At 32.6% G+C, this 17804-nt stretch overlaps 2 protein-coding genes across 3 annotated transcripts; one reads left to right on the forward strand and one right to left on the reverse strand.

Moving 5' to 3' along the window:
- Window positions 1–288: 288 nt before the first annotated feature.
- LOC105163727 (protein argonaute 4) lies at window positions 289–8444 on the reverse strand. 2 transcript variants are annotated; one of them, XM_011082171.3, is made up of 24 exons: window positions 8259–8444; window positions 7953–8008; window positions 6483–6751; window positions 6204–6409; window positions 5893–6117; window positions 5690–5826; window positions 5464–5561; window positions 5275–5372; window positions 5024–5192; window positions 4825–4941; window positions 4630–4737; window positions 4432–4494; window positions 4228–4341; window positions 3979–4144; window positions 3780–3892; window positions 3542–3679; window positions 3191–3321; window positions 2980–3045; window positions 1651–1714; window positions 1425–1536; window positions 1238–1311; window positions 1046–1140; window positions 915–946; window positions 289–813 (listed from the first exon to the last, which is right to left on the reverse strand). In XM_011082171.3, the coding sequence occupies exons 3-24, from the start codon at window positions 6714–6716 to the stop codon at window positions 638–640; spliced, it is 2736 nt and encodes a 911-aa protein (XP_011080473.1). In that variant the 5' UTR covers window positions 6717–6751; window positions 7953–8008; window positions 8259–8444; the 3' UTR covers window positions 289–637. The 2 variants fall into 2 exon arrangements, with proteins under 2 accessions (XP_011080473.1, XP_011080474.1); XM_011082172.3 differs by having other exon boundaries at window positions 8226–8444.
- Window positions 8445–16134: 7690 nt separating this feature from the next.
- On the forward strand, window positions 16135–17651 carry LOC105163726 (calmodulin). The gene is made up of 2 exons (XM_011082170.3): window positions 16135–16343; window positions 17009–17651. The coding sequence occupies exons 1-2, from the start codon at window positions 16268–16270 to the stop codon at window positions 17380–17382; spliced, it is 450 nt and encodes a 149-aa protein (XP_011080472.1). The 5' UTR covers window positions 16135–16267; the 3' UTR covers window positions 17383–17651.
- Window positions 17652–17804: the final 153 nt, after the last annotated feature.

Below are 17804 nucleotides of genomic sequence, written 5' to 3' on the forward strand. Positions count from 1 at the left end.
CCATGGGTGGAGAATTACTTTGCAATTTAACTATGAAATTATAATTTGACTAATTTAAATGAGGGTAGATATGATTAACTTTCAATTGGAACTATTTAATGAAATTTGCAAAGAAAAGAGAAAACACCATACTAACATTTAAATGAGAGAGAAAAATAGAGTGTAAATGAGAAAAAAGAATCCTCTTAATGCCAATTTTTGAACAAAGTTCAAAATGGAAGTACACATGTGGAATGGAACATGACAAAACACAAATTCTTCCACAAAGTTGAAAACGAGAGAAACCCATTTTGGAACACAGATATTTAGATCATATACACATAAAACACAGGAAACAAGCATTCAAACAGGGTTTTGGACTCCAACCAGAGTTCCTAATAGATAATCTAAAGAAAGCCTACGGATCCAAGCCAAAGCATTAACACCACAAGCAACAAGTTGCTTCCATGCAATCACCGCAGACCAAAATCCAAACATCGCACGGGCAACAACCTGCTTGTGTTAATACTAAGGCAGACTACTGGTTATGAGTTCTGCACTCATGGGGAAACAACGATAACAGAAGTGAGGGGGAAAGCTACATATAACCTAGACAAAAGCTACCGTTTCCAGTCAAACAGAAAATGGCTCACAGGCCTCAACAGAAAAACATGGAGTTTCGGACGTTCTCCTGTAACTTGGGCATGGGGGGAACGGCAGGAGCACCACCCGGCCCAGTGCCATTGTGGCTTGATGACGTCTCTGATGCGTCTTCAAACTTCATCCACTGGCCCAACTGCGTTGCTGCCAAGTGGGCGTAGCATATGGGGGCAACTGCAGATCATACACAAGGTGCAGAGTTAGGGAATGGAAGCGGGAAGATCATAAGTAGGAAGTTGGTTAAGCAAAAACAAGCTGCAAAGTCTAGTAGTTACCAACAGATATAGCAGTGGTACTCCGTTGATACCTGCAACAAACATCGACATGATTTTACAATAAACATTGACTTTGACGAATTAAAACTTGGAACACCTTTCAATATGTGTTTTGGAAATAGTCCACTTACACGTAAGACAAGGAATGGACAAGCTCCTGCAAATCATCTGCCGAGAAACCAACCTCATCTAGCAGGACGTGATAATGCGTGGGCCTTGTTGTCCCCTATAAAAATTTGAAAGTGATTCGGAATTTGTGATTGCAATTCACAAATAAACATGAAGAAAATTTTCAAGATCATTAAAAGAAAAAAAATGCTTACAATCATCCCAGCGTGTGCGCACAAATAAAAGTCATAGTTCCTGGGATGACAAACTTTATTATCTATTACCGTCCCTGCAAAATCAGAAAAGTAACAATACTAACACAATTAGAATACGTCCACTTTCTCTGGAGTTGTAGTTGAGACATCGTGCCATGAAAATAGACAAATTACAAAAATGCATCACCTGGCTGCACATTATCAGGAGAATTTGGCTGAAAAAATTTTGTGTGGTGGTTTTTCTGTGCGACAATCACCACAAACTTGGGGGACCAGTTCTCGTCAAGGAACTTGCAGGCCTGCTCAAAGTTGGAAAATATTGTAGTTGTGAAAGACGCTTGTCCGTAGTGTCATAAGAAACTAAAAGAACTCTAGATTTTCATAAGTCGGGTTGGTATGGTCTGAGTACTAACCTCGATAATTTGATTCAGTTCAATGTTCAGGACTTGGTTGAACTGTGATTCACTGACACCATCTCTGAAAATTTCATGTGAAATAAATAGTCAATAACTTTTGTTAAAGCAAAAAAAGAAAAAAGAGATAGAAACATTCATAGGACACAAAGGAGTATATAAACAACATTTCTCCAAATTAAGAATACAATTTGCATTCTGAAATGGTAAAAGAATCATAATGCGCCTCAATCGAGATAATAAAGGAGTGAGATGTTGGTATGGAGATGTAATATCAAGTTTGTATGAAATTAGAAGTTGTGGAACACAATAACTAGGTGGTTGGACTGCATTATGGTAAACTTCATGCTCCCTTATTCAGTGTCTGCTCTGATCAGTTGAAAGAGCCATTTTTGGGTAATTACGTTATATTTAAACAAAGAGAAACAAATTAAAAATAGGCATAAAATAAAAATCACAATTTACTGTGATTTGAATATGGTAAAATTATGGGCATAACAGGTACTTTTAGAATGTTGTTATTTGATCGCTAACAAAAGAATTGGCCTAGAAAAGTGTGGTTCTGGTTATTAAAATAATATGGGTAAATTACAACTACCTCCCCTGAGATTTGGCATAATTACAAATAATGAGTCCATTCCGTTAGGTTTCCATCCAATTTTTTGGATGAACGGAACAAAATGCCCTTTTGAATTATAAATTATAATTTTTATATATATTATAATTTTCTGAAATATATTTATGAATTAATATTCTCTCTAGATTATTTATTTTACCCACCTAAAATTTTTTTTATATTTTTTTTTATTTTTTAAAAGAATTCAACAAGGGTAAAATAGTAATGTCCACTTCATTTTCTAGGGGCTACATAATTATATTCAATTTGAGGGGGTATTTGCAATTATGCCAAACTGCAGGGGAGGTAGTTGTAATTTACCCAATAATTTATATATAGACACAGAACTACATGCTCTATAATTTTAGAAAAAAAAGTTGCAAAGGCTAGTTAAAGCTGCTGAGCAACCATTGCCATGCAGCTGCCAGAGTAATAGTGGGGAAAATGCTCTCAGAGCCCCGTTCTGCGTGTGCATATTTTGTTCTAATTACCACAACCACACTTTCAAAGCTCGGCATTATTTTAAATAAATTTTCCTTGCAAAATAGAGCATAGTTCTGCACATAATTTTAACCTATTGCAAATCACGGTAAATTGTGAATCATATTTTTGTTTAGGATGTTTTTAAATGACTGTTCAAAAAACATATACATCACCTAACATATTTACTTCAATTTTATTTGGCATGTGTAAATATTGGCTTCAAACAGTACCTGAATATAATAATTTGGTCTGGCTTCCTTTTCCCAGAACTAACATAGAAATCTATCAGAAGTTCCCTGCAATTAATCAAGGCGAACAAGATGATCAGCTTACACATCTTATCACAATTTCACACTATTAATCAATATACAGACAAAGCCTTTTAAGCTGCAGAGTTTCAGTTGCCAAAAGACAGCAGAAACTTGCGCGGAAAAGCCTCACCTCATAATGCCATCATCTTCAGTGTCTGACACACGTTTGTATAGGGAATCTATCATTTCAACTTTTGGAGATTGAGTGCGGACACAGGCTCTATAGCGAGAAACTGACGGCCACTGCCTTGAGCTAACGACCTGGATATTTGATCATAAACAAGTCTCTAATCGAACGTCCAGATCAGAGAAAAAGTTTGACGCCATATTCTAGCTTAATTTTTTCCAAAGAAGAATGTGAAGGAAATAATTGAAAATTTCATTATATTTGAATTAACAGGCAAGATCATCCACAGGATATATAACTACAAAATGCACAGTGAAACAGATAATTAAGGAAAGGTATCAGGTGGAAGTTAACCGCAGCAATTGATGGGATATCAGACTGTCCAGGTGAGCCATGCGAAACATCCATGCCAAGAATCAAGGTGGGAACCTTAGATACCATTGGAATCGACGGAGATAGCTCACCAGCTAACACAGAGTTCAACCCACCAAGCTGCCACGAAATAATACCATCAGGATGAAAGACGGAAACTAGCCTGGATGCAGAATCTTATGATCATGATCAGATGGCTACAATTGATTGAGCAACTGACCTTTGCATTTATTTTCAGCAGCAGATTCGTCAGATACTGATCGTTAACTCGCATGGGGGCAAGGCATTGAGTAACAACTCCGAAATCAGACAAGTTTTTACGCTTCCATGGGCCTTACAATTTCAGTTCATGTTACAACCATGAGCTCAAGGTCTTATTATTATGGGAATATTTAAATTACGGAAATAATAACACAAACCATATATGTCACAATTTTTCCGCTCTGGAAGCAAACAAAGTAGGAACTTTGGTGGTCCAGGAAGCTTTGATTGCACCTCTTCAAACATTTTCTCCACTCTAACCATGGGCGGAGCTCGTCGGAACTGCTGATTTTCTTCGAACACGTCGAATGGAGCTTCCACACTCTGGCATAGTGTAAATTATAATGCTCAGCCTAATAAATTTCACCCATAAAAGAGTAAGGTTCAGAGGTACGGATTGAACGTACTATTCCTTTCATTTCACCAACTTTCATCAAATCTCTGACCAGGTTACGCACATCACAGCGAGCAGAGAAGTTGACCACAGCCCAACGTTCTATCTTACATGCATTAACAAATTTCTGCCAAAAAAATATGAATGTTTTTCAAGAAACACAGAACTCAAATGAACATTATGACACCTTTAAGAATATAAATGACATAGAATAGACCTTATTGTTAAAGTTCCATCTTCCATTGCGGGCAAACAAATCTTCTCCATTGCCGACTTTGAGCTGCAATCAGATGTAATCAGGGTCAGAAGCAGGAGCAGCCTTTAAGCAACCATAACAAAACATAATCACAGGAAACTGATATCTATGCATGCAATGATGGAACATAAGCACCATCGCTATCTCAAAAGCATATACCTTAGGGGCTGGCAGAACACGCCCTTCAACCTGAGTAAAGTTACTACTGATAGAAACACCACAAGAACGTAGCATGGGCACTGCATCATAGTTATTGATTTTCAAAGCCTGCCAAAAAGCAAGAGCAGCTTTGTAAAATAAACAATAGCATACCATACTAGAGCATAGGGAGGACCTGGCCAAGAAGAAGCATACATTACTCAGGACCGACATCCTCTCTTGTGGCTTTTGGCGTGATTTCTCCACCAGAGAAGCTCTTTGAAATGTAGATAAAGCTTTTGTATAACGTTGCAAAGAGACCAGAGAACAAAGCTAATACAAGCACAGAAGCAATCAACATTATATTTTTGCAAATTATTTTATATAGAAACAAAAGTCTAATCCACATTTCCACCTCAATTGGGAAGTAAGTTGGACGTTTTGGCTTTCCAACATTGATGCATGGTAAATCAGCAGAATATCGTAAGTCAATGTTACGGTGGTTGACAAAGTAATCGTAGACAGTGACTTCTGTTGTTTGATATTCACCATCACCATCCTTACTTTTCTGCTTTAATGTGAACCTAGAGGATTTTCAAAAGGTTAACTGCTAACAGCCAATGTGAAAGAGAAGTAAGAAAGTGAGAGAGAGAATGGGAAGCATACATTTGCTCTCTGCAAGGTTTCTCACTTAAGCCGGTTATTTTGTACTCTTGGTTAGTGGGACTTGTCGTCACCCTTAAATTCTTAAGCGTGCGTTTGGCCTAATAAATTAGGATTATAGCAAAAGTCACTCATCAGAAAAGACATACACTATTCAATTGCAGAATAAAACCTTTGGTGCCGCTCTCTTACCTTCGCCCAGTCAACTGAGAAAGGATCTCTCACATTTTGGTTGCTAATCAGAAAGTCAGCCACTGGCCCAGGCTGGATAATCATGGTCGTAGATACATCTGTTAGTATTGAAACAGCAAGTCATGGGTTATAAACTATAATCAATGACAACAAAATAAAGGCCACCATATGGTAATCCATCACAAAGAGCCATTATGGAAAAGATAATACAGTGACCAAATATTACCAATGTTCAAAGATAAGCCACTTTGGGTGGTCCTGAAGCTTGAGTGGAATCCTCGGCAACCGAGAACCCCACCTCCAACATCAGCAAAGTTCCTCGCATCGTTATGGAAAAACGATTGACGAACCAGTAGGCAACCCCTGACATTGAGCATATGTAAGGTGTAAATTCATTCATCAAGATATCAATAAAAATGCTTGACTTACTGCTTAGCTGCATGCTGCCTTAATATGATATCCAAAACCCGTAAAGCTTCTTGAGAGTTTTCAGATTCCTGCCCACGTAAAGCATTCGCAATGGCCTGCATAGGAATTTTTGCAGCAAAGCTTATCTCCACTTTGAAAGTTTTCGATTGGTAAGGGCGCCTCAACCGTTTACGATCACTCTCATTAGGGCTTCCATGCCCTCCCGGGCTGGCATTTCCATTGTTCCTGAAAAACCAACCACAATAGAACAAAGACCCAAAAACAACAATAACACAAAGGCAACAAGTTGAAGTAACAGATACTACACGTACCTACTTGACGTAACATCCTCAAGAACAACAGTAAACTCAAGTTTATTCCGTGGAAGTGGACCAACAGTGAACAAACTTTTCTCTCCATCATAAGCAAATTCTTTCCCAGCCAACTCGGTATCATATGTCTCATGGACTCGGTCGAGCACTTTCCTGCCAACACCCTTGCCGTCAACAGGACGACCATCTTCATATGAAAGGGCAACCTATAGAGTAATGCAAACATTAGTTCTCAGTAAAACAGAAAAAGAATGAAAATAAAGTAATCCGCAGACGTACACTGTAATGGAAGAAGTGCCCATCAACATTGCTCACGTTCACTTTGAAGTGGTTGGTTAGAATAGGAACCTTCGTTCCCCGGGTCCCAAGGCCACGTCTAGCCATCGGGACTCGGAGAACCTTTTTCGCTTCAGGTTCTGATACAGCTTTAATTGGAGTAACGTTAGGAGGAACAGGTGGAGGAGGTGGCAGAGCTTCTGGAGCACCATTACCATCTTGTTCCGAGGGATCCATTGTCAAATCTCGTAAGAAAGCTTAATTGAGTATTTCTGCACAGCAGCAACAGTTAGATATCTATACATATATATATATATATATACACATGTACACATGCATATGACACTAAAAAGTAGCATTGGGTAGGGAAGTCAAACAATATACAAGGTCCATGACACTCCATGCAAATTCGGAAAGGTGTATTTACATCTACCAATAAGTTCAATAAAAAAGCAAACGTGCATATTAGATACAGATAGCAACTAGACTACAAGATCAGCATTGACTATGTCAAAACTCCATAAAATGCATTAAACAATTTTACCAAAAACTTCACCATAAATAAGACTGATCAAACTTCCACTTGTGTGCTTTCACTCTTTATTAAATCAACAAGAAGCAGAAATTTCACATGTGCTGAAGAGCCCGTAATAAATAAACAACCATATAAAGTGTGACAAATAATTGCGCTCTGGAAAAGGCAATAAACTCAAAGTCCATATCAAAAAAGTAAAGCTAGTGCAAGTGTAGACAAAAATCATGACAGATAACAGACTCGGTCTTGGTTAAGAAGTTTTGGAAGCAAACAAACTGAAGCAAATCTTGAATTGTGCAAAACCAATAGGAAATACTAATGTCAATCGATTACTTTGTGGTAATGGCTAAAACCACCAAAAGAATAACATTAGGCAGGGGCCTCGGAAATAAGGGAACACAAAATGAACAAAGAACTAAAAGTCACCTTAAGAAATACGGAACAGTAACTGAGTTCTGAAATAAATAAAATGACAAAAATTCAAAGCAAAGCAATACATTTTCCCCAATTCCAAGTAGCTAACAGTCACAAAACATCAACACATTTTAAAATACATATAAGGGAAAACACAAAAAGAACCAGTAAAAGGAGAAACTACAGATCAACATACTTCTTTTCAAGTAAAATAAAATTTGGTCTTTTTTGGTAGTTAAAGGAAAGGAAAAAACAACATATGCTCTGTCAAGAAAGACGCACTAATTAAAAAGAAAATAATCAAGAAGAACCTTAAAAGACATAAGTAACTCAAACGAACTAGACATTATCGAGTAACCCCGGTAAGTAAAGACCATTCATCATACTAAAGTCCCCATATCTATCAAGAAACAGCCATGCATGCTAGGAAAAACAAGCAAGCAAAGTACCCACAAAAGTTCAAAAAAAAAAAAACAAACAAACAAACAAACACAGAGAGAATGTAACCTACTACTCCCTTTTACCTTAATATTTTACCCCTCTTGAGAGAAAAAGCCACTGCACAGTATTTCTTGGAACACTGTCAAAATCCACCAAAAAGGCAAGGACAAGTCAACAAAAATCATATTATATCACAAAAGAAAAACACAAATTCGCCAAAAGTTCACAAAAAATGCAGTGAAAAAGAAATCAACAGAACACCCATTCCAGTAAACTTCACAGAAACAAATGAAAATGCACACACAAAAAGGCCCAAAAAAGCATTTTGATGGGGAAAAAAAAGGGACTTCACATACGAAAACCACAGTATCCTCAGGAAAAATCCAAACCTCGAGCAGAAACTAGACAATTAGGTTGAGAAAGGAAACCCTAAAAATGTAGCCGTTTCAAAGCGGTGAGTGAAGAGAGAGGAGATGGAAACCGAGAATTTAGAGAGAGAGAGATAGAAGCAGAGTTGGAGAGTGACACAAATTGTAGAGAGAGAAACAGAGCTTGAGCAAATGAGGTACAACTACTTCTCTTTTACTTACGTTTGTAGTGGAGTTATGGAAACGCAGTTCAATGCGAGTGCGTCTTGCCTGGTCCAGCAAAGTTAGGGACATCAGGACCGTTGGATCTACAGCCCCTGCTCGTGAGACCCGCGTGGTTCGAAATCCGACGACCCACATGTCTCAAGGACCCATACACCTCTCCTACTTTCGCCTATACATACACGTACGTGTGGGTATACGAGCGCTAGAGTATATGCTGTCGTATGCTTGTTATGGTGGGTCAAAAATTAATATTTATTGACTGATTTTATCAGCTGTCCATGCATATAATAAAGAATTTTTTATTTTAAATATATTATAAATATATAAATTAAAATATTCATATTTTTAAAAAATAAAAAAATTAACACTATTACCAACGCAATAAAAAGTGTCTTTTATAATTGAAAAATATTTTTTTTATAATAACTAGCTGTTGTGACACACCATTTCTTTATGTATATAATAAATAATACTTTATATTTTAAAATATATCTAAACCAACACATCATATTTAAAAAATAAATATAAAAAAAAACTCAAGAGTATTATGGACACAACATAAAAATTGGTGTGGCGATTGCGAGTGTAAAATGCCTTTATTTTTATATTAGTACCGATATAGATACAAATTACAATTTTTTATGTTCGAAAAATTAAAAATTGAAAAAAAAAATAGCATTGCTATAATGTTCATTCAAAATATTAAAAAGAAATATGGTTGAAGGGTTATTTTATAATATAAAATTTGAGAACTATTTAATTTGAAATAGGTATATAATTATTTATTTTTATCCAATAATTCATCACTTATTTTGATAAATTAACTATAATTTTTTTATTAAATTTAAGATAGGTTTATAGGTGTTTTACCTTCATCCAAAAACTTTATAGATTCTTTAAAATAAACTACTTAGCAACTCAATCTAAATTCATTTCCATATTTAACAATCATTTTTTTATTAGTTATCATAGTATTTAAATTTAAATTATTTATCAATTAACTATCTTTATATTTTGATCCGGCTCGAATGTGCGACCTCAACCAACGAGTTTGATCTGGCCACATCACCTTTCCAAATTTGTGATGGGGCCTGAGGATAAAACAAGTACGTCATGCTAGTCGGGTTCGTCCCTGACCAAAACCCTCTGACGCCCAAGTTAATTGGTGGTCGAAATGAAAATATGCGAATTGAAGTTAAAGGGTCAAAGCAATTAAATGTCAGTTACCTCGATTTAGTCAAATATGAAGTATTTACAGGGTCCAAATTGACATTGTAGAACTATCCACATGTCCTGATCAAAGCTTCCCTTACTTTGGTCACATGATGCTTATTCATTCTTTTTGTTCGGGTCAAACTGCGGGTCGGGTCGTCGCGCGGATCCTGACAAAATGACTCTTATGCCCTTAATGAAGGATTTTTCGTCTTTTAGTAATTAAATTCTCATCACATTTAAAAATAATTGCACCGCCCTCCGTTGATATTTAGTATAATTACACGTAGATCTCATATAATTTAAAAAATTATATCATCCATCTGAGTTCTGACAATTAAGTCCCACCGTCAGTTAAATTCATTGAACCAGTAGATATTAACAAAAAAAAACCTAGATAAAATTTCATGATTACCCCGATTGACATGTTACTGGTTCATTGCACGTCAAATAAATTTTTTTATGATCAAACTACCTTTACACATCTACACGCGTTAGTGCATGTGAGAGGTATATGTCCACCTTTATGAGGATAATTTTATTTGATCTGCAATAAGTTAACAAATTAATCGAGGATAAATGTCGATTTTGTTTAAATTTTTTTATAAATATCAATAAATTTTGATCGATAAAAAAAATTATTTGTTAAATAAAAATTAACGGGTCAAAAGTATGTCACGTTTTATGTTTGAAGGGAAATAGAGATGTGAAGGTTAGGTTGAAATTAATTATGAAGAGAGAGAAATGTAATAAAAAGTAGATTAAAAATTGAGATTTTTTAAATAAAAACGACAATCAATAGATAATTTTCTTCTGACAATGATATAAAGAAGACCATAATTAATAAAACTCGATTCTAATACACATCTTCTTCCAATAAATTTCCACTGCACATTCTTCCGTTCTAAAAATACGAAATTACTCTTGTTCTCAAAAAAATTTCAAAATTACTCTTATTTTTTTCGAAAATTCACTGTTTACACTTAATCCTCTTTCATTAGAGTTTGAACGAAAAATGCTGATATTAGCAAAAAAATCTACACAAATTTTCAAGTTTATCTATTATTTAACATTATCATGTAATAATTTTATACTTATAAGAGAAAATTTGTACTGATGTTAACCCCACTCCTATATATAATATTTATCCCTTTATAAGTAAAAAAATATGGATAAAGATGTTAAACAAGGGATGTATAATTTCAAAACTTCTTCGGAAAAAAATGTAATTTTGCATTTTCACGGAGGGTTTAAGTGTATTATTCCTTACTAAAAGACTTTAATAAAGATTAATATTATAATTATAATTTTCATAGTGATTATGATTTCAGGAGATGATTGTCTGTTGAGGTCATTTTTTAATTATTAATGATTAAGAGATTTATATATTTAAATTAATAATGATGATTAGATATACAATTAAATAAACCATATGTCGACACGTTGTATAAAAGTCAACCATTTTTTTGTAAAAGAAATGTCGTGGTACAATAATATTTTGGCACCATAAGATGTAGACAAAATTCAGAACTTGAGGTTATCATGTTCCCTTTTACATAGTTGAAATTATTCCATTTTTCAATAATTATAACAGTGAAATAAAGTAATAGATTAATAACATTATTTTTTAATGAATGCCAATATTTTTCATTTATTTAGGAAAAAAATAATATTTTATTTAAATTAACGCTTTTATTTATTTAAATCTAACAATTAAGGTGTGGGATTTCTCGGATAATAATCTTGTTTTCAGAAAATATTGTGTTACTAGAACTGTAATGCGATACTACCAATTTTTCGCTACGTATTACAAGAAAATACTCAGAAAGTTCTATTTTGTCTAATTTTTATCTGGAAATGGTCGTCTGCGTATAATTAGACATTGAATGTAGAGCTGACAGGCAGGTGCAAATCTTTTAGGGATAATTATACTCCAGTCCCTTGAGATTTAGTATAATTACACTCAAGACTCCTGATGGTTTGAAAAATTACATATAGCATCCATAAGGTTTGATTGTATCTAACAAGTAAGTTAATATGTTAGTCAATATTCACTAAATTTATTGATATTAATAAAAAAATTGAACAAAAATTGATATTTACACTCGATTGACTTATTGCAAGTCAAATAAATTTTTTTCCCAACTAAACTACCCTTATAACGACGAAAATATACCTTCTCATATGTATTAACACAGAAAGACGTATAGCATGGATTGAATGCATATTCCAAGAACTATAGTGTGTGTGGGAGCTTAATATGGGGGATTTTGTCCAAAAAAGGCTAATAATAATAATGTTATGTTTTGATGGGACAGATCACATATTCCCATCCAACTCACCAAGGAGGAGTTTCCTTGTTGGTTTTCGTGTTTTGCCCAATATTTTTTAATATTTCACTTTTATCCCCTCCATTTCTTGAAATATCAACCGAACCACACATATTTCAAAGTTATTATGTACTCGATAAGCTTAGATGTTTGTTACATTATATAGTCTTTCATCTAAGCTATTGTTCTCGTGCTCTGTACCCCACTCCAATAATTTACAGGTGAGATAACGATATTGATATTTTTTATGAGTATATGTGTAATTATCAAAACTTATGATCTGTTTATATAAATTATTCATGTATTTTAGATAATTATACGTATACCCACCAGAAACATCGTTTGTTTAAATTCTCTTAATTATAAAGAATGAGACCAAATAAAAGGATGATGTTGTAAAAAAATAAAAATAAAAAAATTAAGCCCCTCTAAATATAATCATTTTATCGAACCATCCACATGGACAATTTAAATAATATTTAATTATCTTGACTCGCAATTATTAAGTGAAAATAGTTTCATAAGTCAAAATTATTTATTGAAAAGTTATTAAATATTATTTTAGTTTTTTTTGCATTATTGTTATACACTTTTTAAATATTGACACGTCGTATTTTTACTCTTGCGTTCGGCCCTTTGTCGATCCCGCCATAAGCATTTTAAACATTGTATAGAATATATAATAAAATCGTAAAATAAAATGTAATCCGTACATAAATAGGTAATGTGTCATGAACAACAATCGCGGCATAATTCGATTTAAATGAAAATTGAACATATGACGATAAATTATATTATCGTATAATCGATGTATAATTTAAAAAATTTAACAAAAAAAAAAACATAATTGATTATGAAATATTATTTAGGGTAGGATTGATAGAGTGATTGAGTAAAAATTGCAGCAAAGCTGTTTCTAATATGTTTTGCAGTTGTCATGGTGCTGTAATTGGGAAGTGGGGACCACTGCGCTGGGTTGTGTTTGTTTGTGAAAGGAAATTCGAAATTTGAATGTGGAAAACTTAACTTAAATGCCGGAATTTGTTTACGTTGGAAGTTAATGATATTTATAGTTACACACCACTTTCCAGGGTGTCTGTATCTATATTTACACCTTACTATATTAATATATATAAAAAAAAACACATTTTACATTCATAAATGGCGGTTAATAACATTGTGCCGTCAATTTTTATGAAGTTAAAAATGTCTTTCATGATAAAATAATTAATTTATTCAATTTTTCAAAATTTACATTGATTGATAAATTAATTCTTTTTCTCTTTTTATTAATATAACGTACTTATTTATGTGTTTTTCTTATTTATAATATATTTTAAAGCGTGAACTTATTGTGTGCGTGTCGAAATGACGCGCCGCAATGATTAGTATAGAAAAAACGCCTATTCATATTTACAAACGGCTGTTAATGACACCGCTGCACCAGTTTTTTGTAAAGTAAAAATGCCTTTCATGATAAAATAACTAATTTATTTAACTTTTTAAAATTTATATTAATTGATGAATTATTGTTTCTTTTTTCTTGTTTTTTATTAATGTAATGTACTGATTTATATATTTCTCTTATTTATAATATGTTGTAAAGTATGAAAGATTACTTATTATATGCACGTAGGAACAACGTACCACAACGACTAATATAAAAAAAAAATAAACATTATTTATATCTATACTAATCTATACTATATAAAAAGAAAAGGTCTTTTATACTCACAAACGGCTGCTAATGACACTGTTGCACCATTTTTTAATGATAAATAACTAACTTATTTTTAACTTTTTAAATTTTATATTAATTGATAAATTAATATTTTTATTTTTAATGTAATGTATTGATTTATATATTTTATGTTTATTTATTATATTATTTTTAATATATTTTAAAGTATATGAAAAATTATTCATTATATGCACGTAGGAATTGCGTGCCATTATGACTAGTATAAAAAGAAAATTCATTCCATGCTCACAAACAATTAATGAAACCGTCGCACTAATTTTTTGTGAAGTCAAACATGCTATTCATGATATAAATAACTAACTTATTTAAAATTTTCAAAATTTACATAATTGATAAATTATTATTTTTTTCTTTATATTTTAAACCGTGAAAGATTATTTATTATCTATACACTATACTAATATAAAAAGAAAAGTCATTCCACACTCACAAATGGCGATTAATGACATCGATGCACTAATTTATTGTAAAGTCAAAAATACCCTTCATGATAAAATAACTAACTTATTTAACTTTTTTAAAATTTACATAATTGATAAATTATTATTTTTTCTTTCTTTAAATTTTATATCGTAAAAAATTATTCATTATATGCACATAGGAACAACGTGCCAGAACGGCTAATATACTCATAAGCCGAGGTTAATAATATTATTTTTTTTTAATTTGATAATTATACTCCTAATACAAATATGGCTATAAACTCAATGGTTACTTTATTATTATTATTTTTTCAAGTGATCCCACGTCATTTTGAATCATTACATCAATTTTTTATTATGTTGGTAATACTTTAAGTTGGATTTCTTTTTTTATTTCGTGAAATATGATTTGCTGGTTTATATATTTTATTTTGTTTTAAAATATGAAATACTATTTAGTATATGCACGTAGAGACTGTGTGCCACGACAGTTAGTATAAAAAAGATCATTTTTTACTTATAATTGATTTGTGACTCTGCAATACCAAATTTAAAAATACGTCTTATACCCTTAAATATTTGTTATCATATTTATCTTCCACTCTCACTTTAGTTAATCACTTAATCCGCTTTTAATCAAATATTAATTTTTATTTTTAAATATGTGTTACATCTATTTAATTATATGTGTGGAAGTACTGCATGCCACAATGGCTAACATTGCGGCCATCCAAATAAGTGCCATGTAAGTGCATATTTGGATGGCCTATTGCACTTTATTTTGCCAAAAAAATAATTATTATTTTAAAGAAAAAAAATTAAATTTATTTTTATCTACTAATACTTTTTTATTATTGATTATTATCATACTAAATTTAGAATTATTTATCAATTAGACATTTTTATATTATAAATTCAAATTGCCTATTATTATTATTATTATTATTATTATTATTATTTTAAAGCATAATGCTCCCTCTTGGATAGCCTTTTTGAAATTTATTTTGCCACCGAAGAAAATATCTTCTATTTTTATGTACAATTAGAGTAGTGTATGATTGTTTAATTTAATCCAAATAAATATTACTAATATAATTCAAATGTTATTTTATATCTAATAATATAATTTATACAGAAAAAAACTTAATATTTATGTGAAAATAATTTTGCATAAAAGAATTTAATGGATATTTTTTTCAAAATACTTTTAAATTTAAGAAATTATTTTTGTCAAAATATAATTTAGTATGGAGAAAGACTAATAGTTTTGTAAAATATATCTTTAGTTTTTATGACATATTTATTATAACATGTTTATATGTTTTTAATAACTCTTTTTTTCAAAATTAACTAAAAATATTTATTTTTCATCATATTTCAATATTAAATTTTACCAAAATATGTTTGATGCACAAATTATATTGTCTTAGTGGAGAAATCCAACATAATGTTATATAATAATAGTTAGTAATTTAAATAATTTATTAACTAAAAACTAAATAAATACATATCTCTTACTGCTACTTTTGATGAACGAGAGCTCTTATACATAGAACGCTATACATACATACTAAATATATTAAATTCAACTTAAAATTAAAGAAACACATATTTTACTAACATTTGATAAAAAAATATTAAATTTTTTCATCCACTTCGTCTGATTTTTTTATAATTTTATTTTAGGAAAAAAAATACAATAAGGGCAAAATTGATAACTCCAAACTTCTATAAAAGGATTACATCATTAAATATCAGGGAGAGTATTTATAAAATTTTAAATAACGAGAAAATATTTATAATTATGCCAAATTTCAAGAGAGCTCGTCGTGATTTGTTCATTAAATAAAATAGGGAGAAAAAGAAAAAAAAAGAGATGGAAAAGAGAGAAGGCATAAAATAGTATTTCACTTGCTAATGAGAATAATAATAATAACCACATCTTTTCCTCGCCTTTCTTCATTAGCGACACACTCTCACTCTTTCTCATCTCTCTCTCTCTCTAACAATTTAGGAACATTTAGTTTTTGTAGTATTTTCCCCTTAGGAAAAAGATTTTCATCACTCAAGGAAGAAAAAATGGCGGATCAGCTAACTGACGATCAGATCTCAGAATTCAAGGAAGCATTTTCTCTATTCGACAAGGATGGCGATGGTCAGCACTCTAATTATTCATGCATATAATATGATCATAAATGTTTCTATCAGTCTATGAATTATTTGTTGATGTGGATTTGTTGGTACTTTTTGTCTTCTGGTTTTTTCCTTGTCATTTCTCGATCTATTTCTACCTAAATTTCGCCCACGGACGTGTTCGTGGTTGTGGATCAATCATTAGAGTGATAGTATCGGACCAGAAAAGCTTCTGCATTTACGTTCTTTACGATCTGTATTTGTTTTAATTTGCTGTTGAGATGTAGATCGCAGGATGGATTGCTGTGTGTGATGATGAAAATTATGCGCACGTCATGTCTGGCGGTGTTAATGCATGACTCGTTTGTTTCATTTTGTGAACATATTGTCATGTTGAGTTTTCGAAGTCAGTTGCAACAATGAGAATTTGATATAGGTGATGCGCCTGCTACGGCTGATGTTCTAGGTGGTGAATTTTATGTATGTTCCAGAAAGATATCTATATGTTAAAAGTTTTCTGTTACCAATGTGGGCATTTATTCGGGGCAAAAGATGTTGGATTTGTAAATTGTTTTACATGTATACGCTATAACAGGAGATCAACACAAATGACGCGAAGGTTTCTTGATCTTGTTACGAATCTAAGATTTGTGTTTATGTTATAATTCCGTGTGAGTTTATTGACAGGTTCCATCACCACCAAGGAGTTGGGGACGGTGATGCGCTCTCTGGGACAGAATCCAACAGAAGCTGAACTTCAGGACATGATCAATGAGGTCGATGCTGATGGCAATGGGACAATCGATTTCCCTGAGTTCCTCAACCTGATGGCAAGGAAGATGAAGGACACCGACTCTGAGGAGGAGCTGAAGGAAGCTTTCCGTGTTTTCGACAAGGACCAAAATGGGTTCATTTCGGCAGCTGAGCTGCGCCACGTCATGACCAACCTTGGGGAGAAGCTGACTGACGAGGAGGTCGATGAGATGATCCGTGAGGCTGATATGGATGGCGATGGACAGATCAACTATGATGAGTTCGTCAAGGTGATGATGGCCAAGTGAGATTTCGAGAACCTTTAGCTAGACTTTAAAAGTATTAAAGACCAACCAAGAAAGAGGTCAGGGCAGACAGGTTTGATGAAATTTCTGTTAGAATTAATGACTTTATTTGGATGCCAGCATGTTTTCCAGTTTGCATTGGTTTCGACTTCTATTGCTTAGTATATGCTTGTTTGCCCCCCAGTTCCTTGTTTCATTACTTGGGGTTGTTTGTAACTTCAACTATTTTCTTTCGAACCTACAGCAATTGGTAAAACTCTTTGATTTTTTTATTCTTTTACCAGTGACTGACTTCTTGATATTCTTGAAATTCATGAGTTTTTGTGTTTGATACTCTCTTTTACATTTTTCTTGTAATTGTTTGGTTGCTTCTCATTAAGGAAAATATATTCAGTCTTCATTCATGCACCAACACAAACTAGAAA

The sequence above is a fragment of the Sesamum indicum genome, linkage group LG6 (assembly GCF_026168435.1).
Source record: "Sesamum indicum cultivar Baizhima isolate 11 linkage group LG6, ASM2616843v1, whole genome shotgun sequence".
Taxonomy (NCBI): domain Eukaryota; kingdom Viridiplantae; phylum Streptophyta; class Magnoliopsida; order Lamiales; family Pedaliaceae; genus Sesamum; species Sesamum indicum.